Below are 25,326 nucleotides of genomic sequence, written 5' to 3'. Positions count from 1 at the left end.
TGCATCCCTACAAGTACGATTTTCTGTAATTGAAAAACAGGGTTTTCCCCAAATGATAGTATGCAGTAACAGCAGGGGGTTCCAAATCTTCTGGTCAGCAATATCAAGGAATCAGAACTTAGACATAGACATATTCAGTGTTTCTGAATTGTTTAAGACCCCCTCTTCTGAACTTTGTGCAGACTGATGCCTAGTCAATCCTTAAATATTGCTGGCATTGCCAGTCCAAAAACAATACCTTGTTGGCTTTTGATGTGTTCCATTGCATTAAGTATTCTGAGATGTACAGATCACTTTTTCCAAAATGTGTAGCTTAAATCTTAAGGAGTCTCATGCAGGAAAAGAGCATTTTTCTTCAGCACTTACTGTCTGTAAGTATTCTAAAATACACCAAGCAACCAGTCTGATAATCCAAGCTTTAGATGTAACCTCAACTTTTACATTTTCTTGGGTTTCAGGTGTGGGACTATTTCTCATGGACATCAGAAATTATTAGGGAAATGAGGGCCAAGGAGACTATCCGGGACATATCTACTAGCAGCCTGAGACTTACCCAGCATCAGCAGCTACTGGCTGAGATTGAAGCACAAGAAGAGAAGTACAAACAAATTGTACAGCTTGGACAGTCACTCTTGCAAGATGGGGAAGTAAGATCAAAAGAGGTAATTGAAACACATTTGAGTTCAAAGTTGAACACATTCAGCTACTCAACAGTGATGTAACTATCATTCTGAACTAAACATTATTGTAATCATACAGATGCATGGATACACTCACACATATTCATAATCATGACCAGTGTTTGCCTCAGCGTGTTATCTAGGCTGGGTACAGAAACATTTCCTACCTTAGCAGTAGATGAGTGCTGGCCTGTCCTGAGGGTGCATTGCAGCAAACTTGGGTTTATTGAAGAAACTTGGTATGTTCCAAACTGTGGAGATAATTCTACATGCTTCCCAAACTGAATTTTAACAGAAATATTCTGCTTCATATCATAGTTCTAAATTCATACCAGACAGGTTGAACCAAAGACCTGACAACCAAAAATGAAAATAAGCATATCAGAGAGTTTAAAACCAGTTGGAACATTTTCTGTGGCAGAAAATTATGCCATTGTATTAAATCCCCAGACATGAAAGACGAAAACCAAACTGCTAGTTTATTTACTCAGGACAAATAGCTCCTAAAATTCTTATAGCATTTTTCCTCTTCCAGTAACTAGTAGTTTACTTCTCCCCATCAGTTCAGTAGCATCTCTTGAATATACTCAGACAACTGGAATTCTGTTCTCCTGACTAAGCTATTTCCTGAAGTTTCATCTAATGTTGTAATGTATAACTACGGTAACATGGAGTCTTCCTGACTGGAAAGTTTTTTGCCTGTAGAAGAATGCAGAAAAAAAAAATAAAAAAAAAAATAAAAATCAGTAATAGTATATCTGTAGATATGCAGAGTTTGGAAACTGAAAATACATGAAATCTAAGATTGAGACGTATTGGCAAAGTATAGCAGACAGTTATGACATTAACTTATGTAAGTATCTGTCCTATCCCAATTTTAAATGCTATTAATTGCACTGTTGTTAATAAAGATAAGTAGGATTTGATTCCAGAAGGTACACTTGAGAAAAAGTTACCTTTATTTGCTCTTGACTTGGACTGCTATATATGCTGTAACAATCATTCCCCTGTACCTGAGATGAGGCACCTTTCTAATTATCTCTCTACCCAAACATAAGTGCTGGGAATTCTACTTTTCTTTGTTTGAAAATTTTGCTGCTATTTAAGGGAGTTTATCTAAGACTTCACATGATCTTTCTCTTAAAACCTTGTCCTCATCCATGGTTTATGATGACCACCAACATGAGTTTTTGAAAATTGTGTTTAGATTCAGCAGAAGCTACAGGCTCTGCTGGAAGAGAAGGACAAAGTATACAGTGAATGGAAACAGAAGAAGAAGTGGCTGGAAAAAATACACCAAGAACAAATGTTCTACAAGGACTGGAATTACCTGGACAAGCTCCTGAACTCACAGGAGGTATGTGAATTGTACACTTGAAATAAGCAGACTTTTTCAGCATTTTAACTCCTCCAAACTAAAAGGGACATTACTGTGTACCTACAACTTAAAATCCTTAAAGCTATGTATAGACAACATGCTTTTTATTGTTATTTGTGTTGCAGCATCACTTGTAATTGCAAATAAATATAAGAGAAAGCATATGAGAACCTTGACAGAAGAGGGAGACAACAGTCCAGTATTAGTTAGCTTTAGTTAGATCTCAGCATACTGACTGCTTAACCACTGGCAAGCTATTTTGTATGTTGCAGAAAAATTGGGAATCATAAAGATGGCTTGACTAACAGATTTGCAGGTGATGCTGGAAACCTTTCCCCAGACTGAAATTTGAAAAAGTGCTGGGAAAATGCAGCTTGTGGAAAATCGATGTTGACAGTGTGAATTAGTCCAAGAATAGGAGATTCTTTCTCTTTTCTGCAAGGGAGTTGATAACACCATGGAGATCTATGAAAGAATCTGACCAGGAGGAATAATGATTTATTTTTAATGTAGTAGAGAAAGATGAACTTGTGTCAAAAGCCCCATACCCCATGAAATTAAAGGGTTTATGTAATTAATGCAAAGCCATGATATTCTTTGTATTATCATTTGCAGCTCTTGAAGTATGTTTCTCACCAGTATCAAATTATCTTTCATCCTTTTTGCATTTTCCTGAACTTGTGGGTACTATCTAAAACAGTTACAGCCCTAGGTCTGACATTCACTGTTGCAAAACTGGGAGTGAAGAATTCAAGTGTCCTTCCCAGTCACACTGTGCACATTCATGAAATAATAGATTGTTGCAGCTGTGCAGAGGCTTAGCATGCAAACCACATTGTTGGGATGAAGTCGTTGAAGGGTTGAAACAAAGCTTAAGAAGGTTGTATCTCACCAGTATTTCCTATTAAGGAAAAGTCATTCTTCATTCTCCAAGACCACTGGCAGCACAAAACAATTGTAATTGATTTGGGCTGAACTCTGGTTTCCCCCTGTGTTTTGCCACAGGCACTAAACCTTTTGGAAAAGTGATGCAGAGCTGTGCTATGCACTGATACTCAGCTCTTTCAGGTACATGGGTTTAAAACCTTCTCTAATTCACTGCTTGTGAGAAGTGTGAAGTGAGAATCTTCATGATTCCCTACAAGTGGCAGACTTGGCAAATAAAACCTACATTCTCAGTTTGCGCTGAGACATGATACCAAGAGTTTCACCTAGTTTGGGGTGTATTCAGATGCATTCAGGATGAGTTTCAATATACATCACTCCTGAATGCACCAGTTAGGCCTTTCTTATCAGAGATTATTCATTTTCTTTAATGCTCTTGTCATGTCCATTCTTTTCATCTTGGTTTTAACCCACAGCTGATGCTGAACAAAATTACAAATAAGAAAAGAGCTGTCCAGGAGCATCAGCTTTCCTCAGAGCCAGAGATTATTAACAAAAGCACATCTCAGCCATACTTCACAAATGCCACTGTTCTTTGCTCATTTTAAATCACACTTTACTGACTTTAAGTCAGTTTTAATGCTTTGGGACCAGGAGATGTTGGTGTTCACCTCAGTGTCCTAAGCACTGTCAGTCTACAGTGAGTTTAACTACACAGGGATGCAAGTTTAGCCTGTTGCACCGCTGAAAAGCCAGATACTACATACATACATATATACAAATTAAACTGTGTCTTAAAGGAATTAATGGAATGGGATCGTGAATATAATCATTGCAAGAAGAGGATTCATGAAGGAACAGAAAGGAATCGCCTTCTGAATTCTACTTTTTCCTTAATATGCAATGCATTGGCCTGGGCCTGAGTGAAATCTCACCTCAGCTGGAATTCCTATATTTCCAGAATATCCCCTATTCCTTTCATTCTCTCATCTCCCTGATTGAAAATTCTTTGAACAGATTATTTGTGACCTGCCAAACTCCACTCTGAATGAGGGAGGAATTCTGAGAACTGCTGGGTTTTTTTTGCAGCTGCAAACATCTGTCCTTTGTATCAATAACTACAATCAGTTACTGAGGTTTCTTAATCACTGTTTATATTTTAATTCTTTGCATTTGAAGAAAAATTGGAAGAGGAATCTGTTACATTTGGATGGAGCTCTGTTACCACTATCTGGAGTTAAAATACGCCTGCATAGTGATTCAGATTTTCTCCCTAGGGAGACAGGCAGGAGGAGTCCTTTCAAACACACTTGCAAAAATTATTCAGCTAAGACATCTATTGAAGACTCCCAAACCACTTTCCCAATGGGAATTTTCTCATTTACTGCTTTCAGAAAGGACAGAAGCAAACATGCATTCAAAAAGAATTCCTCTCAAGCAAACTAGTATAAGCAGTCACCCCACCCCTTGTTCTTTTCTGACTTCTGTGTTCAAGGAAATACACAGTCAAGTCACACACATTTCATTGTTTCACATCTGTAAGAAAGCAGCTCCTGTCAGCCCGTAAGTACTGGATCCTGTTTTCCCAGAACTTCATATGCTTTAGACCAAATCTCTCTCAGCAGCAAGGAACAGAGGAAGAAAGAAGGCAACACACGAGTGTTTTAAACTAAGAACAGCTACTGAGAACTGCTCTCTCATTCGCTGCCTGTGCCAGTGTGACAGGTTTGACTTCATGCCAGCATCTTATATTACATCCAAGTTACTTAAACCTTCGAAGGATTTTTGCAGAATTTAGTCTAGGATTGTTCTATGCTAAAGAAAATAGAGCACATGTGGAGGAAATTATGCAAACATCTATCTTTTTTTAATTATTTTTTTTTATTATGAATTCAGTTGTGCCATTGCTTGGAACTGTCGTAGGAAACTCTCCAAAGACCTGCAAACTGAGATCTTGCCATTCAGAGTGCAGACAAGCAACAGCTGAAACGGAGAAGAAAGAAAAAATCATTTTTGCTTTGAGCAGAAGCAGTGTCCTGCACATTCTGCTCTTTTCCAACCTTTTCACAGCAGCAGATACATTGCTCAGGTTAGCTGCCTTCCTTTTCTTTTTTTTTTCTTTCTTTTTTTTTCCACAAGTGGAATAACAGCAAGCACACAGACTGTCTCTGGCAAGCATTTTTGGCTCCCTCCTACTCTGTCTGCATTCTCACTGTCAGAACACTCAGGGAGCAGAGCCTCTGTAATTTATCTTTCTGCCCATCCCGCTCTCGTATCACTTTGCAGACGTGATAGGTAGTGGTGGCATTACTAGAAGAGTTGTGTGTTTTTATTTTGAATGTGGATTTTTTTAGTTTGCCTTTTTTTTTTTTTTTTTTTTTTTTTTTTTCCCTGGAGAATGCTTATTAACCTCTCATTCCTTTGCTTCAGAAGAAGAATGGAAATTTCCAGTACCAAAGGAAAAAGGAGTAGGAGTTGGTTTTAAAAAGAGGGAGAAAGGCAAGTTTCTGTGGCTTTGGTTTTGCACCATTTAGGACTAAGCTGCAGAATGTATTGCAGGGACCATCGCTGCAAACTTTCATCTGTACCCATCTATGTCTCTACTGCGGAACTGATGCTATCTCCCAGCAGAATGACCCCACCTCCTTCTTTTGAATCTATTGTGAGAGACAGGCCTTTCCAAAAGATGCCACCAACAACAAGGCATCCTCCCACTGGTCGATCAGTTGCAGAGATCACTCAAGGATGTGCCAGCTCATCACCAAGCAGTGTGTCTTCTGGAGCTTACTGTTCGAGGCTAGATGTCGTCCTGGAACACACAGACCGGAGGAAAGGTTTGGGGAATGCTAGTAACTGTGCAGATCTTTCAGATAGGATATCCAGGTGGTCCAGTTTTCACAGAGATCCTCAGCAACGTGGATGTGGAAGTTATGGCAGTTGGTCAACACCTGCATCTTACAAGCAATATTCAGAAAGAGATAAAAGTGTTCATTTTTCTTCTGAAAAAAACAATCCCTTGAAGTTTGCTGTATCTTTGCCCTCTGATGTCCTTTCCTGCAAAGCTGCACCAAGCTGGACATCACATCTAAATGTTGACCTACCTGCTATTCCAGATGTTTCAACACTCTGCAGCAAAAATCGGTGTGCATCTCTGGAACCTTGTGATTCTTTCCCACTCCAGAAAGGCTGTAGCCAGTGCAATGTCCAAATGCAAGATCTCCATGCTTCAATGAAGCTTTATATTTCAACTTGCAGCTTGACAGTGAAGCCTTTTCGAGCGGATTCCCATGCAAGCAATCATATTCATTCAAGTCTTCTCATGCCACAATTAGAAAAGCTGCCTGAAACTCCAGCTGGTCTCTCAACAGGATCCCAGAAACCAAAGTCATGCTTCCCTTCAGGAGGGTCTCCAGCTCTTCAAATCACAAGATTTCACGTGACTTCCTCTAACTATCCTAGCTTTCCCCAGGAAACTATCTCCAGAGATATCTGGCTGTCCCCAGCTGCACTGACTGGAAGAGAAAATTCAGCTCATGGGAATGAGGTCACAAGCAGAGATTTAAGTCCAGAGCTGATTGTCTTTCAGAACCATCCTTCATCTAATCTGGAGTTTGGGAAGACTCCATGCGATGGGCAAACTCCTGCTCACCACAAGGTTTCCAAAATCACCTTGATACTTGCAGCTCCTTGGACTGCAGTGCCTATTCAAGTGGTAAGAGAATTTAGAAGGAGCCCGAATCCAACAGTCTTTATCAAAACACATGGTGCAGATATAGCTGGTCCACCTCTTCATCCTATGGGGATTGGGGCTGACCTCTCTTTATCAGTGAATCCAGTTTGCTGCTCAGGACTGCTTTCTACCCAACAGCCTTGGGCAAGGTCTAGTTTGAGACCTTCTCAGGAAACATGCAGCCTAGAAAGTGTATGCCCTGAAGACCTTTTGCCAAACATGCCAACTCATACAGTGTCTTCAGCTCACAGACACACAGAAGATTCCTGGTGTCCGTCTATCGCTGTCAACATTGGTTCTGGGAGGAAAGTGGTGAAGATTTCCATTCCATTCTAGGAACATTTGCAAACACTGGTTTTAAGCTGCATTAACTGAACCATGTGGATTCTTTCTTGCATGCCAATTGCCATGTTCCTGTTACCAAGAGGATGACTTTTGGGTCAGCCAGAAAGCAACTTTTGTTCTCTGTCATCAAGGCTGCAGATACCTCTTGATCCTTCCTAAATGGAGCTGAGCACTCTGATCTGATCCAGCTCTTAACAAATGTTTCATTTTAACCATTTGAGCTCTGCCATCAACTTTACATGCACAGTTCTGTGCATGTACTTACAGGTTTTGCATAATTGGGCTCTAGTGCTCAGCACTTTTAAGGTTCAAGGCACTGAAGCCAAAAACTGGTCTTCATCTCTGACAGTCAGTCTGAGACCTGGGACAAATCCACAGTGTCATTTTCCTTACATTTTTCTTTCTGTTTCTTTATTTTATTTTTTTCTATTGCTTTCAATTTCTCATTTGTCAAATTGTGTTGTATATCTAAATGGTTAATACTCGGGTTTGTAAACTTTTTATAGTAATCCTTGTTTTCAAAAATCAGTTAAAATTTAACAACAAGGGAAGCAAATAATTTTCCCCTTAGAAAAAGGAAGATATCACCTTTTCCTGGGGGGAAAAAGGGGAATTTAGTCTCCATTGCTTGTCAGATTCAGGTATCCCAGAAACTACGCAGCAGTGAAACTAAGGGGAGTCTAAGGGGAATATAATCTGCCTTCAGACAGATATTCATAAGTAAAAACTGTAAGAGCATGTGATTCTTATCTAACACCTTGAGAATTTTGATAGATGGGGTGGTAGCACTTACAGGGATACAAACATGTTTGGTTTCTGTATTTCCCTCATCTACCTTTCCAATATCAGCTAATTTTACTCTTACACAAAAGGGATAGCATGTAGTGGATGGGAGGGAAGAAAATTATTAAGTACATTTAACATTAGAATTCCAGTCCTGTTCCGCGAGATCAGTGGCCAACAATACGGTGATGTCAGTATGATAGAAAAGGTGTATGCATGTGTTTTTTAGAAACAACTTAGTGTGTTTTATTTCACTTATGACAAAGTATTGTATTACTTAGTTGTGATTAACATGTAATCATAGTATTAATCATATGTATTTGCTAAAACTTTTTCTCCATTATTCCTTTCTTCTTATTATTTTTTTACTTTTATCAGAAGAAGGTAAAATCAAACCTTGTTGTTATCATTTGTCTGGGCAGAGTTTGGACTGGGTTACACACTTTAAGGGAAGGCATTTAAGTCTGGAAGTAATACTAGCCTTTAGTACATGCATAAAGCTGAAAGATTTTCAGTGAAGTTCCAGCCATCTCAGCAGCAAACTCCATGAAGGCAGTGTGGGGCAAAATATGTTAAGCTTGCTGTACTGTGAAGAGGAGAAGCAAGAGAAGGGAGTGGATTCACAGAAATACTTTAAATACTTTTTCTTCTAACGAAATGAGAATGACATTTATTGGAAGCTAAATTTTGTACAGGGCTGTCTCAGCTTCCAATACGTCTGTATGACTGTTTCATTTAGTATTTCTCCAAAGAGCAGAGCTGGCCTGTGCTGTCACATTAAGTGTGCGTATAGTGTATAGTGCTATTTTACTTCAAGTGAACTTTTTTTTTGAGATGGACTTCAAATTTCGTTCTGTGTTATCTCATGCATAAGAGGTGCAATCACAGCAGTGTGGATGAATCTATGTAATGAGCTCAAAAATAGTGAAAAACTCCACTTGAAGTAGCAATAAACCTCATTTATGTGCTTTGCATTGTTAATAACTTGGCTATTTGCTACATGTTCCGTTACAAATACCAGAAAGGGCCAAGTCTATTTTGTGGTTTTAAGCGTCTTTGCAAAGTCTTCTGTTAAAAATGAGTCAATTGTATAGTGAGTGGTCAGGTCTCTGGTGCTTTTTGTGGCTGAGAATTAGATTCCTGATGATGGGTCATGATTCATAATGGAAACAAACTTGAAAGTAAGTTTGTACCTGCTGTGTGCTGTGGGAGGCCCTGGTAGGTTACCTGAGGAGAGCTATGCAATGTTTTTGTATTTTAAATTAACACGTCACTTTCAAAGCAGGAGTTTGGGGACCTGTCTGAAGCCATTCCCTACACCAGAAAATGATGTAATTGGTTAAGGTCCAACATCATAGTGTGGGAGCCAGTTTCTGTTCTGCCTTCAGATTAATACAAAAAATACTTAAATGAAAAATTGTTGCAGTTCTGATTCTAGCAATTTCCATAATAAGATTTCTGTTTACAAGGTGAATGGAAAGTTTTTAATTCATCATATCTTCAAGCAGCACTGCTAGTGCTACTGACGCTGGCTTCTTGTAAGCAAACTGCAATTGCCTCTCCTGCAATGTGTGTAGCCGCTTTTCTAACAGTTTTCTTTTTCAGCATTAAAATATGGGTTCTCAAGCACACTTGCATGAGCTTCTGCTTTGGGGGCCTGCTCAAAAGTCAGAAGCACTTTTTCCACTGCTCTAAGAGCTCAGGGAATGAGGCTTGAATGTATTACCCATGCATAGTGATTTTCAGTAGGAGCAAGATACTGAGCAGTCAGAGGCAGCTGATTATGACTCACTGTCCCACACCCCTGCTCTCAAATGTCTCTCTTTTCCAAGGAAGGTAACCATCTTTACCAGCAGATGTCCCTTTGCTTTTTCTTTCACCATAGTTTAGAAGAGCAGGAAAGCTACTGTCAATTTCTTCATGTATAACACTGTAGTTTCACTGCTAACAGCTGGTAAATAAAAGTCCTGAAGTGATATGTGGAAAACTGTAAAAATTTCATTTTTCCTCAGGTGAATATTTTTAAAAATTTATTTATTTTTAACCAGAAATTATAATAATGATCCACAAAATAAGGTAAAGAAGTTACACTGCCTTTAGAGCAGCTGTTAGAACATGAATGCAGAGGTGCATTATGTGGCTCTGCTTTCGTACACAGCAAACAGAAGTGAGAAGCGTCAGCTGTGTAGGAATGGAAGCCAATTATAAGTGGCTTAATGCAGCAATAGAGCAAACAGATGTGCGTGGATTTTTTTTTCTTCCACAAAGCAAACCAAACACAAAAACACTCAGAGAAAAAACAATCCCTTATAACTTTATACACTCGGTGAGTAGACAGATCAAAGGATTAATGTTAAAATGACAAAATACCTGCGTTCTGGTGGAAATTGTATTTAATATTCACAGGCCAGACTTCTTAAAAGTGTAAGCCTATTGTACACGTCCTTCCCCTCTTCCTGACAGTGATTACTGTGTTGGGATTTACTCATGTCTCTCCTGATACTCTGCATGGATTAGTACAGTGCAGTTTGAACATCTGTCTGGGCGTGATATTCTTCTGTACATTTTTTTTGACATGCAAAATATTTCTCTCATTAACTCCCAGAAATGAACAAGAAAGTCAGACTAAGACTAGCTTTCAGTCCTCTAAGCCACAGAGGCCAAGCGGAGTAGCAGTATCAAGCTCCATCAACCAGCCAGAGATGAAGGTGACAAAGCAATTGCCATATGTGTCTATCCAGGAAAGCCAGGCTCAGGTCTCCATTCAGTGCAGCTCTGATAGGGCAGAGCCTCAGTGGGGCCTTCAGATGGGGCTAGGGGGCATTCAGAGAATGATCAGGGCTGCCTGGGACTGCTGGTGTTGTGGGTATGGATTCTGTTGCATGTAAAATGTGGCTGGAAAAATCTTCAGAAGATTCCCCAGAGACAGAATGCATGGAAGGAGTAATCGTGCAACCAATTTTCTTAACATCAGGAAGGAGTCAACAAGCACAGGAGTGCATTAGGGATTCATTAGAAAATGTCATAACAGTATTAAAAGTCAATAGTGAAACTCTGTTAAAACTGATTTTTTTTTTTTAATTTTAATTTTTATTTTAGACTACAGTCTTCATACATCAGAGACTGATATGATAGTAAATAAAATTAATGCAGGACAGTTAGAAATTCAGCCTGAAAAAATAGCAGATCTAATACGCTTGTTTCAGGTGCAACATTATAAAAGGATCATAGAATCATATGATGTTTTCCATGAATAATCAGCTGAACAAATACAGGATAGAAACAAACTGGTCTTATAGCAGTTCTTTTAAAAAGATTCTGGAAACTTAATGTAGATTACAAGGTGAATTTGAGTTCAAGGTATTGCATAAAAGATAAGCACCATACACAATTGCGTGATTACAGCTTGAAAGGCAGCAGAAATAAACTCTCTGCTACCTTCACTCTGGCAGCCTCAGCCAAGTACTACATCAAATTGTAGGAACACCATTTGAAAATAAATGGAAATGGAGAAAACCCAGGGGAGAGCAATGAGAATAATTAAAAGACAAGAAGACACAACATCTGTGGAATGATTTATCTGTTCCAGCATAGTTTTAGCTAGAGGTGATAGAAATCCCTATTAAGCCCATGTAAGCCTACAAAAAAGTACAAAGCTAAAGCAAATGTAAAAGAAATTATTCTCTTTCTGCGCTGAGGAGGGCAGAATGTAATGAGATGAAATACTAGCATTGCATTTTCAGGTTATATATTCAGAAAATCTTGTTAATGGTGATGGTAATGAAGCAGTGCAATAAATTGCCAAGGGAGGCTGTAAAGTGTCTGTTAAGGGATGATGTCTTCTAAGAAGAAACTGTCAGGCATGTCAGACATGGCAGTGTTGATCTGGCTTTGGATTACAAGAATGGCTGTTGAATTTACCACCAGCTTTGTGATTTAGAGAAAGCAGAGAGAGATCCATTTACATAGTAGGACCTGCTATTGTATCTCTTTCTTACTCAAGACCATGAAGTTCTGCTATTTCATTTCCAGTTTGAATTGCCTTTTATTCCTTTCATTTCCTCTGAAGTGTGCTGTAGGGTTAATATCCCTTCTAATATTTATTAATTGGGATTATGTGATGTTTAACCAAGTGAGAAAAATCTAAAATGTTTTTTGTAGGTTTATTTGAAAAGCAGTGACCTCGGAAGCTCTGTAGATGAAGTAGAGCAACTGATTAGGAAACATGAGGCTTTTGAGAAGCTACTGGCATCACAGGATGAGAAGGTACAGTAAAATAATAAGGAATATTCTACGAATACAGGAGCTAGAATAATTCTTTTTTTTTTTTTTAATGTGGCAACAGATAAAATTGCTGAACAGATGTGATATGCTTGATTCAAAGAAAAATGGGGAAGCTTAGTGAAATAACAGACAGAGGAGCGGAGAAAAGCATTAAACAATCCATGCCCAGGTCTTCTCTGCATTGTCATGAAGTAGATGAAAAAAAAAAAAAAAACAAAAAAAAAAAACCACTTAGAAAATCAAATGCTGGGACTTAGCAGTTAAAATATTTAAAGCAGACCATACTTTGTTATGGATACCAGAAGTTTTCACCTTTTTTTTTTAAGAAGACTGTGGCTTTTGAAGCACATAAGATACAGTATGTCAGAGTGGCTGTTTTTCTAATTATTTAAGTATATGTTTCCTATATAATGTCTGTACTAAATTGTCTAGCCTCTTCGCATATATGGAACTGAAGCCGAATTGCTCACCCACACCTAAAAGAATCTGGCTGGCTTGTGGCCAGCTGCTGTAATTCACCTCTGCTAGGGCTGAGCGCTGAAACCTGGGTCTGTGCCTGCTTTTCCAGATGGAATAAGCTCCCAGTCATGTACCTGCTCCCTGGCAGACTTACTCTTGTGTTGAGAACTACCTCCCAACACCAGATTTCCACTAAACAATAAAATCAGGGCAGTCATAAGTGCCAGGCTTGCTCCATGACACCTTGCCCCATCTGATCAATAGGAAAAGAACTCCTGCAGCTAAAGCTTTGTTTCATCTAAATAATCACAGAGTGCTAAAGTAACAAATGAAAAGGAGGTAGTGGATATGTTGTAGTACTGGGCAGGGGGCACTGTGGGGGAAATGCTGGTTCACCTGTCCCTAAAGCTTTTTACTCCTTCCAGCAAAAAATGGTATGGAAATTAGCCTGGTGTTTTATTTCTTTGTTGAAGAAGCTACTGCATAGAACTGGCTTTAGATTTGTTGCCTTTTCAGATGATGTCTCTTCAGGAACAAGCAAACAAGCTAGAAAAGGATGGTGGATTGGATGGGCTACAGATTCAGCACAAACTGAACACCATTCTTCAGAGGAAGCAGCAGATCAAGAATCTTTCCCAGAGCAGGAGAGAAAAGCTGCAGACAGCCCTTCTTCTGGCACTTTTCTATCAGAACTTGGCAGAGGTAAGAGAAACTTAGACTAGGGTGGGAGTGGAAGAATGGGGAACTGCTTACATCTGTTGGATAAAGAGCTTGTTCTTGCCAGAGATTAGCTGGATTGATAATTTACTTTGAGATGGCAACTGCTGTATTGCTGTGTTCATGTGGTAGGTGAGCCAGTACCGTTGCAGTCACTATCCATACCATTGTGGTGGGATTGTAACCATTTGAATTGCTTTATGCATCAGAAGTCCTGATAAAATAAAACTAATCAAAATGTAACTGGCAGCCACTACTTTATGCTTCCTTTGATGGGACTGAAAGTGTTTTAAGACAGAGTGAACACTGTGTGGAAAGCAATATGGCAAGGGCACCAAGTTCTACTAGTGGGTGTTTACTGAAGTCCTTCAAAACAGATCTATAAGTGAGTATAGTTCTTCAGCTACTATACTCTGCGGATTAGGTTAGCCTGCATTCTGTTCTGGCCATATTCTTGTAGCCAAGCAGCTCTGTTCCTGGCACATCGGTTGGAAAGATATAGCAGGTTGTTTTTTCAAAGGCCAGCACAGTTGCGTGTGACTGAAAAATGTCTTAGCGTCCGGTGTGCTGACATAAGCAGCAGCACATAGACAAGAAGTGACATTTGCAAACACTCTCACTGGCCTGGTAAGCCCTTCTGCTGCTACAACCCTCAGAACATTCTCCATGTTTTAAAGAAAAATTGCAGGTACTTATCACCTCCTATCCCACAAAAAGGGCACTTGTCCTGACACAGTTCAGATTAGGGTTGTTAGCAAAGACCTGTCTTACACTTTCTTCTAACAACCAAATTTTAAAATAAATAAATAAATAGCTGATAAATTCCATTTATAACAATATCTATTTAGAGCTCCCCCAGTAACAATCAAATATTTAAGTGACCTCTTCTATGGCTACATCAATGAGCAAGAGCTGCATTCTGCTTTCTAAAATGAACATTATTAGGAATTATTTACTCAGTCAAATATTAACCTATATTATTTATTTATTCCTTCACTAGGAATGCTTCTTAGTTGCTTCCCATCTGTAATCTGAAATTGTCAAATGAGTGCCTGGGCTGGGGTCCTCCTTCATGACATCTTCTTGAATAACACATAATGTAGCATCTGGCCTTGTATAGTGAGGAATTTCTCTGCATTGATTCAGCCAGGAGTTCTGTAGTTTTTTTCTCTCAAACAAACTACTCAGTTAGTCTCTCAATCTAAATTCATTGCCTACTGCTGCAGAATGTGAATGCCACCATGGAATTTTAAAATATTCTTACAGTAATATTTTCCTTCCTCTTTGGTTGGATGGAATGTTTAACCTAAATTTAACGATGTTCTGGGTGTGTATGAGTTCGTTTATGAGAACAGTCCCCAGAGGAGTGTTAAACTGCAGAGATGAGTTTTGAATTAGATTGTGCAATCAGTGAGGTCATTGCTTATTCATATTTCTTGGGAGTCTCCATCTCTGGAGGTATTCAGAACTTGCCTGAATACTTTCCTGTGTAACTTACTCTTGGGAACCTGCTTTATCAGCATGGTTTGACTCAATGATCTCCAGGGTTCCCTTCTAACCCCTACAAATTTGTGATTCTGTGATAGTACAAATCCCACCCCCCTGAAAATTCTTACTCCTGAATTCATTTTAAGTAATTTCCATGGATCAAACAATTTTTTGTGTATGTTAGCAGAAAGCAGAGGTCACAATTTTGGTTAAAAATCTCCCAGTTATTCCCCAGAAGTTAACACATTCATACAAGATCAACATAGTCCTCAATTAGTGATGGCAGAATGGAGAGCTCAGTGTCATATTGTCCATTTATAAAGCTAGCTGCTATAGTTTGTACCACTGCCAGGACATAGTACTTTGTTTCTACGCAAAGCTTGCAATGACAAACTGAAGATTTAACATGCTTGCAGCTCATGGAATAGGTCACACTCCTAGAAAGTGGTACTGAGACAGACTTCCAGACTATTGTATTGCTACAATAGAATAGGCGATCTTGCACACATCAGTCTTAACATAGAAGGCAAATGAGCAGATTGCTACTTAGAAATATGTGTAGTTAACTAAGTTATTGCAGAGGAAGGATCATACAGTTCAAAGACTTGACTTGTAAAGCTGTCTGAATTTTAATGCTTACTGTGAAATTTGCTCATCATATTATTGGTACTTAACTTCCTTTCCCTTTTACCCTCTATAGAAGAGAACAAGCAGCATTTACTTATTTGTTTCAAAGGAGTGAGATAGAATCATAAATATCTGGAGCATGCACAGCTTGTGTATGCTTGAAATACTTCTCTTACTAAAAAATTACTTACATTTTGAAAACCCAGATTTCTAAATTGATAGTGCCCACATTTTTTATGAGTCCCACTGAAATAAGACTGTTCTCCTGTATCTGCAGCGAGTATAGCACTAGACTCACTGTCCTTGTCTTCAGTAAAGTGTGGATAAATTAAGCCACTCAGAGGGCAGATATGTTTTTTTAGTAGTTGTTTGGCCTGCCATTAAGCCCTTGCCTATTATTAAAAAACAGGAGAGAAATCACCCTTTGAGAGGAGGTGTGCAGGGAACACTTTAGTTTCCCAGCCTAACTGCACAGATGAGCCTCTATCATTCAAATGAGAAGTAAGTTTAAGTGACCTCAAAGTGTTACTATGTGTCTGGGTAATGGGAGAAGGCCCTAGCTTGTGAGGAGGGTGTCAGAAATTAAAACAGCAGATGACTGCTTGCTGTCTTGGGCAACCTTGACATAAGGCAAAAGACTTCTCTTTGAATCTCTAACTGTACTTCGAAGGGAAATGGTTTCAGGAGAGTGCACTGCTAGTAAAAGCAATTTTTCTTGTTTGTAAAATTTCAGCATCTGTAATAATACTTAACATTTTTAAATGACCGAGAAAATCTTCTAGTTGTCAGCTCTTGTACGTAGTGCAGTAACACAAGGACAGCCAAAATGCTTTGAACCTGATAAGGCTGGCTTCAATTTGCTGTCCTGTAGTCAAAACTTTTGGGAACTGGTCTGAGGACAACGGAATTTCAGAGTGTGTCAAGTATTCACTTGTGTGCTTTGATGGACAGAAGATATTTATATCAATGCAAAGTGATTAAGTTTAGCAAACTATTTAAAAAAATATGCAAAAGTCACTATCCTGTTGTTCATTTTCTTCTACATAAGTTTATGCATTCTAAGAAAGAATTTCTTAGGAGAAATGGTAAGCCTTGCAATATTAGTCTTCATGCTTCAGCTGGTGATCCAAATGTGAAGGAACTAGAATATTTCAAACATTATGATGTGTAATAGCAAGGAGACTAATGCTTGCTTTCAAATACTCTGATTAGTGCTTTGACACACCAGTAAGGCTTTATTGCTTCTTATTTTTCATTTAGATCTTACAGCTTTCTTTTATAGATGAGCCACCCAATTTTTAAGTATCTTGAACTAGCTTGCAGGTGGGTTGATGACAGTAATAGCAGGTGAAACTCAGAGCCCTAAATCCAAGGCTCAGCTGCCACAAGCTTGTTTGAAATATGCCTAAGTTGAGGCTGCACATCTGCTTAAGAATTCACTATATCTAACCTGGAAGTTTGCATATTATGTTTACATTTTGTGATAAAATTTGGGGCATTCAAGGAATTTTTTAATTATTCCTGTTGTCAGATAAAAATTATTTTCATTCCTACCTGCTCTTATTTCTTTTCAAGTAGAATAGGTCAGAAACTGGAGAACCCAGGCATAGGAAACTTCATAGAACCACATAGTGGAAAGACACCCCAGGGTGACATGTAGTTGTCATGCTAACTTAAGTGCTTCATGCTGCTGCAGGCAGAAGACTGGATCAGTGAGCGCATGCAGAAGCTAGAGGATCCTTCCATACAAGATCCCAACAGTTTGCAGGACAAAATGAAGCTGCTGCAGAAGCATCAGGTCTTTGAGGCAGAGATTCTAGCAAATGAAGAAATCATCACAGCTGTTAATAAGGTAATTCTAACATTCTGCTAATTATCTACGTTATCTAAGGTGGGATGAGAAGAATGGATGGCTTCCTCACTGTCTCCTTAACATTTTTTCTCCTCAAATGACAAGAACACAGTTACTGCGCCATGGAAATGGAATCCCATTTATTTAAAACAAAGAGATTTCTTAATTTATCCCTCCAGAGGACTTCCATCTTTCCTTATTGTCCACAGAGAAAGATATCACTAACTTCCCTCTTACCTGAAGGTGATTACTCCTGCAAAAATATACAGGATTTCATGCTCAGCAGCTGAACAAACTCACTGAAATTGGGCAAATCATAAGGCTGAAGGATACAATCATCTGTAATGCCTCTCTTGTGCTTTCACTCAATGGCTGTCATCCTTGGCAAGTGAATATTCAAATCTGTTGTGCTTAATTACCTCCCAGAAGTGAGAGCATTACAGCTAAGCAGTATTACTTGGGAGCTGAGAAATTAGGAAGTCATTGTGCAGTGCAGGTTGGGAAAGTGGCAGTCGTTCTAGAACAGTCTTGTAACATAGTAATCACATTAGAAGTCAGTAGTAACCTTCATATTTAATTCCCTCTCCTGGATGCAAAGAAAGGAGAAGCCCTGGTTTCAATGGGCCACCCAAAATCAGGGGAGATCCGCCGCCAAGTCCGCATGCTTCAGGAGAGCTGGGAGAAGCTGAAGAGAGCTGTTGCTGCCCGTGGAAAGATGCTGGAGGATAGTCGAGATTTCCTGGAATTCCTCCAGAAAGTGGACCAGGTGGAAGCCTGGATCAGGGAAAAGGTAACTGAGTTCTAGTATTTAAACCAAGTAGAACACTAGAGACTTGGTATATCACAACAAATGTATGATACATGTGTCAACTTCCTGGACATTTTCTTAGGGCTGCCTTCATGAGAGAATTGTGATGAGCTCTATAGACAATATGAAGGGTATAATTCAACAGATTTGAAAACTTTTCTGAAGAATTTCTGTGACAAATTAGGTCAAACAGATCATACATAAAATCTGCTCATAAAGAAGTTATTTTTTCTCATGTGTCTCTGTCAAAACAGACATAAAAGCACACTAGAATATAAGGGACTTCAAGCATATGACAACTCACATTCAGGTTCATTGTGTGTCAAATCTGCAAGTTTCTCTTTGAAGAAAGTGTCATTAATTGTTTTCATTCAGAGCCTAATCAGTAACAGATTGGAAAAGTAATTCAGACCAAGTCTAGTCATCATCTAAAAATCAGAAGTGACTACTTCAGAAGTTGTAGGTCAGTGATTCGCAAAGGAAAATCACAGAACTTTTTGCAGCACTATAAGCATTGGAACATGTTGTATTCTTATACTCAACCTTAAATGTTTGCCTATCTACTTCTTCTTTCCTCAGGAAGTCATGATTAACATAGGTGATGTGGGAAATGACTATGAACACTGTCTGCAGCTCATGAAAAAGCTGAATGAGTTCCGTGGAGCAACATCAGGGGTAAGAGGTGTTTTTCTTGTCTATTTCCACATTTCTTGTGATGCTGGAAGCAGCAGTTAACTTTATAGCATATTCAGTTAGTAAATACAATTCCATTACTCCTAGAAGATGAAAGATCAGAGAAGTAGGAAGCATTATCACCTCCTAAACCACTGGGTTCCCCACTGGGAACTCTGTGAAGCCATCTATCAAGACAACACATTTGAAATAGCCTCTCTTTCTCTTTATGAACTACACAGATGTGGACAAACAGGTCTCCATGTCACACAGGAAGGATCTCTGTGCTGACTTCCTAGTCTGGACTATTAGGCCTATTAGGACTTCATGTGTTTACTTCTTTGTGCACTCATAATATTCTCTTCATGCTGTTTGCCATTTATACTAGTTGCCAGTTACTGTACTGCCAGCTCCCATCTTCTCCTTCTGTTGCCTAACAGCAGAAGACAACAATCTTCTTTTATGCAAAATAAAAGCATAAATGTGCATGACACCTGGGAGAAAACTCTGAGATCCCCCTTGAAGAAGCCAACAAGATTTTCTGCAACAGTGCATTAGAATAGGATCTGGTCAGAAAGCCAAAACACTTGAATTTTCGCACCATGGAACCAGGGAAGTGAAACAACCTTCATTTATCCTTCAGTCCTCACCAGTTGAACTGTGAGCTAAGGGTCCTGCTATGCACTGTGCCAGCTAAAAAGAAGGATAGAGACAAGAACAGTATAAAGACTGAACAAAGAAGTATTTCCATTGACTAAGGTAGATCTTATATGCCCTTGGTCTCACATGTTCTTGGTCTTCAATATTGCCTGCTCCTAGGCACTTCTCCTTTACTACTTTAAACATGACTCCTACAAGAAACTACTGAGATTGATACCTTCATAGCTGGTGCTTGAATATACAGTGCTTTATAGGATGATCCAAACAGAAGTAGGCTGGTCTTGGCACAGTGTGTACATCAGTTTAGTCTAGGTTTCCCCACTAGACAAATCTGAGAGCAGAGATCAACTATCCCACACTGATGGTTGCCATGTTTTCTACTCAGACTCTGTTATATTGTGTTGCTAGCTCCCAGGAGAGGAGACTGAGGTTTCTGAAAAAGCAATATGTGGCTGTCTACTAGTTTATCTTGTTTACTTTGTGGCTGTTCATAATACTGAAGTACATATGGAAATAGACATCCTGGTATGAATGTTCCATAAATAAAATTCAGATTGAATAAATACTTTTATTTTTATTAAAAAATTGCTGGCATCTGGCAACTGTGCTTCTACTACTCCAATGATTAATGTCTCCCCTTTAAGCCTATGATTTACTGGTCTTACAAAAATATAGAATGTTTTTGAATCCTGGAGCAGTATTTTGTGTTGATTATTCATAATGCTTCAAAAGAATTATCCATTATGATCCAAAAGGTATATTTGCAATGCACAAATGTTATCCTTCCTGTAGTATATATGTTACATGGGAAGAAAATTGAAAGGCTTAGCATACATTTCATTATGCAGTGATGTTTCTTCTAAAGGAAAAGCAATAACACATCTTACTATCCGATTTATGAATTGTCTGGACAGGTGCCTATCTAAATTGAAGATCCATGAGTCTTTTATCTGTTTGATGGAGGAACAGTCTGACACATCTCATTTGTTTCTTGACAGCCACCTATGTAACCAGCAGCTGCAGTTATATTTCCTCAACACATGAGACCCTGCTGGAATGCCTGGCTTAGAAGACAGCATCTAACAGTCTTCATTTAGTCCTAAATCATTGAATTATCATTACACAGTGTATCATCATTAATGTCCTTTCTTGACTGAACTGTTAGCTCATCTGGGACTGATAATAAGTGTCATAATATTGTTGATTGAAATTTCTGGTAGTAAGATATAAATCTTGCTTGTTGCTGCTATTGATGTTTTGCATGTGTCAGACTCAGTCACAAGCCTTTTGAACATACACCTGAGCTCCTTTTCTCAATTTACAGGAGACAACAGTGGATGATGCTCACATCAAGGCTATCAATGCCCTGGCCATGAAACTGGAGATACAAAACAAGGAAGAGACAAAGACAATATATCAGCGCCGGAAGCAGCTCAATGAAAAGTGAGTACTCTTCTAAATCTTCTACACAAAATGAAAAGAGAAAGTTAGGATGAGGTATTTTAGGTGGGCCAGGCTAAGTGGAGTAATGTATTTTCTTTAACATCATGACTACCAGACTTCATGCACTAGAGCTGCCTTTCAAGATTTCGGAGCAGTTAGTCAAGAGGATTTCTTATCCTTCAGAGCAAAAGTCTTGTCTGTCCTTGGAGGGAAACATGCTTTTTCACTGCATTTAACAGGCTACATTCATGAAGCTAAGACTTCCATATTCTTTCTGCTACTTCATAGTCCACTAGTTAAAGTAATCTAAGGAAACTGTATCAGGACTCTGTAGCTTTTACTTTCTATGACATCCTGAAAAACTAGGAACAAATATAGCCAGATAGCTTCATGAGGCTGATTTTTTATGCTGCATCTGCTATTGTAAGGAACTGGGGATAAGTACACAATGTAGCTCAGAAATCTAGACTTTCTTACTTAGAGATGAGCATTATGAAACTCACTTGTGGAAACTTTCACCTCTGAAATACACTCCTAAAATATTATTTTCCAATAAAAGGTGGAACAGTTTCCATGGTAACCTGAATGCATACAGGAGGAAGTTAGAAGGAGCCCTGGAGATTCATGCCTTGATCAGAGAAATTGATGACATCACAGAAAGAATTACTGAGAAGGTGAGCTCCCAGATTTGGATTAACTGACATAGGAAAATGTTCTGTTTTCTGAGTGACAAACCCAGGTATCTGTATTACTGAAGATATACTGACTATCTAGTAGTGGCCCTTGACAGTTGTGTATCAAGTCTGCAGGAAGACATTAAACACACTGCAGATTGCCAGTCCTTAAGTCACTCAAGGCTAAAAAGGTAAATTTCAAAGTAAATTTTGAATACCAGAAGTTAGATGAACTACCATAGAACTTGACCTGAATTAATTATCCTCTTAGTTTGAATGTAGCAATTTCCAGTGTTTCAAATTCAAAGCTAGTTCGTTTAGCACTAACTTGTTTCTCTCTCCGTGCAGTGCAATGTAGACATATATGAAACTTTGATAAGTCATATAAAAATTTCATTTATTTTTTTTTCTTCATGTGGATGTACAAATGCCTATTCTGATTTATAATTTTGAGATTAATAGAAGGCCATATAAGAACTAATGACTGTTTATTGAACTGCAGGCCAGTAGTCAAATACATGATGGAGCTACTTCAGGTTACAAGACCATTGGCTTGAAATTTTTGTAACAACTTTTGTGAATGTATTTCTTTATTGTCTGTGATTTCCCTTCTGATGGAGTTCTGAGGATTAACTTTTTTTCCATATTTTTGTGAAACACAGCTATTGCAAGTTTCTGCACCACAACTGAATAGGAAATATTTGGCTATTCTCAGCTATGTGGGGGGAAAAATAATTGAGAAAATAAATGTTGAGAAGTGTTGGGATGCACTCCCTCCTTTCTGTTTAACATGTGAATGCCAAGGAGCATCTTCTGTAGAACTGTGAATATTCAAAGTTCTTGTTCTGTTTCTGTTGAGAGTGCAGACATGAAGAGCTCTGCAGATACTTTAAAAGACAAAAGAGCATTCCAATGGCAATAAAAAGAAGGGGAAAAGGAAGCAGTTTGATAGAAGCAAAATGTTACCCTTCTTTGTGTCATCTTCATCATTTACACTTCCTGTACCCCTCCAGAGCGTCCTGATACAAGCACTGGATTATGGGAAGGATGTCGAAAGTGTGGAAAACCTTATTCGAAGACATGAAGAGATGGAGAGAGAAATCAGTGTTATTAAGTCCAAAATAGAGGTAAGAAGTGCGCCGGGTTAGTGAGTGTTCATGACTGTTTAAGCCCTTAATGAAAACATTGTCAACCAAAAGCCCACACTGAAAGTAGCATTTTGATGCTGCTACTTGCTGAACAAGATACAAAGTACTTTTGAGTCCCCTGCTGAAGGGCATATCTAATTGCTTCTGTTAACTGTCATGCCTCCATGGCTCATGTCACCTCTCAGAGCCAGATTAGGATAACAGAGGTTATGACTACCCCTTCACTTTTCTCCCTGTTTATCCCCATTCTGCAGAACTGCTTTCTTAATTGTAAATTAACATCTGAGTGCATGAAGCAAAACAGATGCATCTTTCTCCACCTGGATAATTGCTAAGAAATCCATATGTATTTTTTGTGTGTATAATACTGATTATATTTTAGTATTACAATCGAATCACCCACTTTTGAAAACTAGAATCTTAAAATGAGCTAGTTCTGAGAGGTAAATTCAGGAATTAACATAAGCTTTTTTTGGCATAAATTCACCCCACTATAAATCTCTTTCCAGCCTTTGGAACTGGAATCTTTCCGCCTTTCCACAAGGAATCCATCCATAAATGACAAGCTGACTATGAAGCAACAGGAGATGAAAAACAACTGGCTACGACTCCAGGGACAGGCCAAACAAAGGTGAAGGCTTCTTGTGATATGAATATCCCTCATCAGGAGCAAAGCTATTCCTTGGGATCACAAATCTACTCTTTAGGGGTTTTCCACAAGTTTTTGAGGGTCCTTTCAAAGCTTATATGGATAGCTAGGACATCTCTATTTGGTAAAAGGGTGACTTAAGACAACAAAATTTCCACTGATGTGACCTCAGGAAAGTTAGTCCAGTGATTTCCTAGCTTAAAATGACTTCCTTACTAAAATATCTCCAGGCTATCAGATAAAAATTCTCATGAACGTTTTGTGAAATGCTTATTTTTTGAAGTTTCTAGAATATTTTTTTCTTGAATATTTCCAAAACAAGAAAGACTTAGGCCTGAGCAGGAATTGTTTCTGGAAACAACAGCTCTAAGGGTTTTTACATTTCTTATTCTAACGAACTGTCATAGAAAAGAAGGTAAGCCTGTTGTCTCCAAGGCATCGTGCATGTGTGGAATTTTGGTTTACTGTGAAAATGGGGTCAGCAAGGGAAAGCTAGGAGGCTTGAATTCACTTCAGTCGCCTTCTTATAGGATACCTTCCTCTGTTCATGGGGAGGGAATGGGAATTAGACAACTCTGTGTTGGACAATGCTAAGCTGTACAGCTGTACTTGTGTTGCAGGAAGGAGAAGCTGGCAGCCTCATATCAGTTGCAGAAGTTTAACTCTGAGATGAAGGAAATTATAGACTGGATTCAAAACATCAGAGGTTTAATGGAAGCAGGGGGGCTTCCTAAAAGCCTGAATGAAGCAGAAAGCATGATTGAGGAGCATCAGCAGAGAAAGGCAAGTATCATTACTTCTTCCAATTGAATATACTCCTCTAGAGTATGGTGACTCTGCATGTGGCAGTAGGGTTTGAAACTTGCCGAACTTTGAGGTTCATTCCAACCCAAGTCATTTTATGGTATTGTCAGTCATTCCTATGGGAATTAAATGCTGCAGACACAGCAGAATTCCTGCTGCATGAATTGACAGTAACGTGGTGAGAAGACTGTTTGCACTAACAGGCCAGTGACAAAAATCACCTAAGAACTGGTGGGCTATATAGTAGCTCATTTCCCAGGAAGCCACATTACCGCTCACTTCTGCTATCCAGCTCTGCAGGTAAAAAGCTGATTCAGTTTCAAAACATGTTCACTTCTGATCTCTTACTCAGCTTGCCAAGAAGTTAATGTCATTCTTTGAGCTAGATTTTGAGATGCAAACTCCATTTTCCTGAGAAGAAAATAAAACCAGCAATTTGTCTCATACAGGGCAGTGAATTACCATCACGTTCTACTATATGTTCTCTTCTGAAACACTTCATTTCTGAGTACAAATTACCACGTGATCTTTTGATGACTGATTTGGTTCACATTTTTGATGATTTTCTAAAAGGAGTACTATTATTAACTTAAAAAATAAAAAATTGATATTTTACTTTTTCCCACACATAGTAGCTATCGTTCAGTTCCTGTGTTATCTCTTCTTTGTAGTTATATCTCCTTTTCTAAAAAGCATATTCTCAGAATCATGACTAACAATGAAAATCCAGTGCTTTGTACTTCCCATTACTAGCATGAATAGTACTGAATTCTAATTCATTTTAAAGACGTGAATTTAGTGTCAAATAACTGATGCCCCTTCTTCTTTTGGTCTTTTGTCTGTTAATGGTTCTTTCTCAAGTGAAATATTCAGCTTTTTTTTTTCTTTTTTTTTTTTCTTTTTTTTTCTCTTTTTTTTCTTTTTTTTTTCTTTTTTCTTTTTTTTTTTTTTTTCCATTAGTAATAGAAACAACAGAAGACAGTATAAAAAGCTCAATACACTGCACACTGTTATGGTGTATTTTGAATTTAGATAGTAATAAGATCTAGATCTAGCTCTTGATCATGCTAGAGAAGGAATCCAAGGATTCCTCTGACAGTCACACAGATAAGGTGGAATCCAGCAAATTCTTCCTATTGCACTGGGTTGACTAAACTTGTAAAAGTCACAATAGAAAATAGATTTATTTTTTTTAATGTAGTTAGTCTTTAGGGGTCACTGTAGTTGACTGCCAAGCAGT

General features: G+C 38.6%; 1 protein-coding gene across 1 annotated transcript in view; it reads left to right on the top strand.

Moving 5' to 3' along the window:
• SPTBN5 (spectrin beta, non-erythrocytic 5) overlaps positions 1–25,326 on the top strand; it is an 84,077-nt gene that overhangs the window by 36,143 nt on the left and 22,608 nt on the right. Inside the window, exons 34-45 of the mRNA XM_015864530.3 lie at positions 459–662; positions 1,888–2,037; positions 11,963–12,067; positions 13,061–13,246; positions 17,073–17,228; positions 17,827–18,018; positions 18,616–18,711; positions 20,693–20,811; positions 21,371–21,485; positions 22,499–22,612; positions 23,143–23,264; positions 23,903–24,065. Of these exons, the coding sequence (XP_015720016.2) occupies positions 459–662; positions 1,888–2,037; positions 11,963–12,067; positions 13,061–13,246; positions 17,073–17,228; positions 17,827–18,018; positions 18,616–18,711; positions 20,693–20,811; positions 21,371–21,485; positions 22,499–22,612; positions 23,143–23,264; positions 23,903–24,065 (1,722 nt within the window). The remainder of the gene's footprint in view (positions 1–458; positions 663–1,887; positions 2,038–11,962; positions 12,068–13,060; positions 13,247–17,072; positions 17,229–17,826; positions 18,019–18,615; positions 18,712–20,692; positions 20,812–21,370; positions 21,486–22,498; positions 22,613–23,142; positions 23,265–23,902; positions 24,066–25,326) is intronic.

Source organism: Coturnix japonica, chromosome 5 (assembly GCF_054131305.1).
Source record: "Coturnix japonica strain WE chromosome 5, WE-NBRP24, whole genome shotgun sequence".
In the NCBI taxonomy this organism is placed as follows: Eukaryota; Metazoa; Chordata; class Aves; order Galliformes; family Phasianidae; genus Coturnix; species Coturnix japonica.
This window is presented reverse-complemented; position numbering and strand designations above follow the sequence as displayed.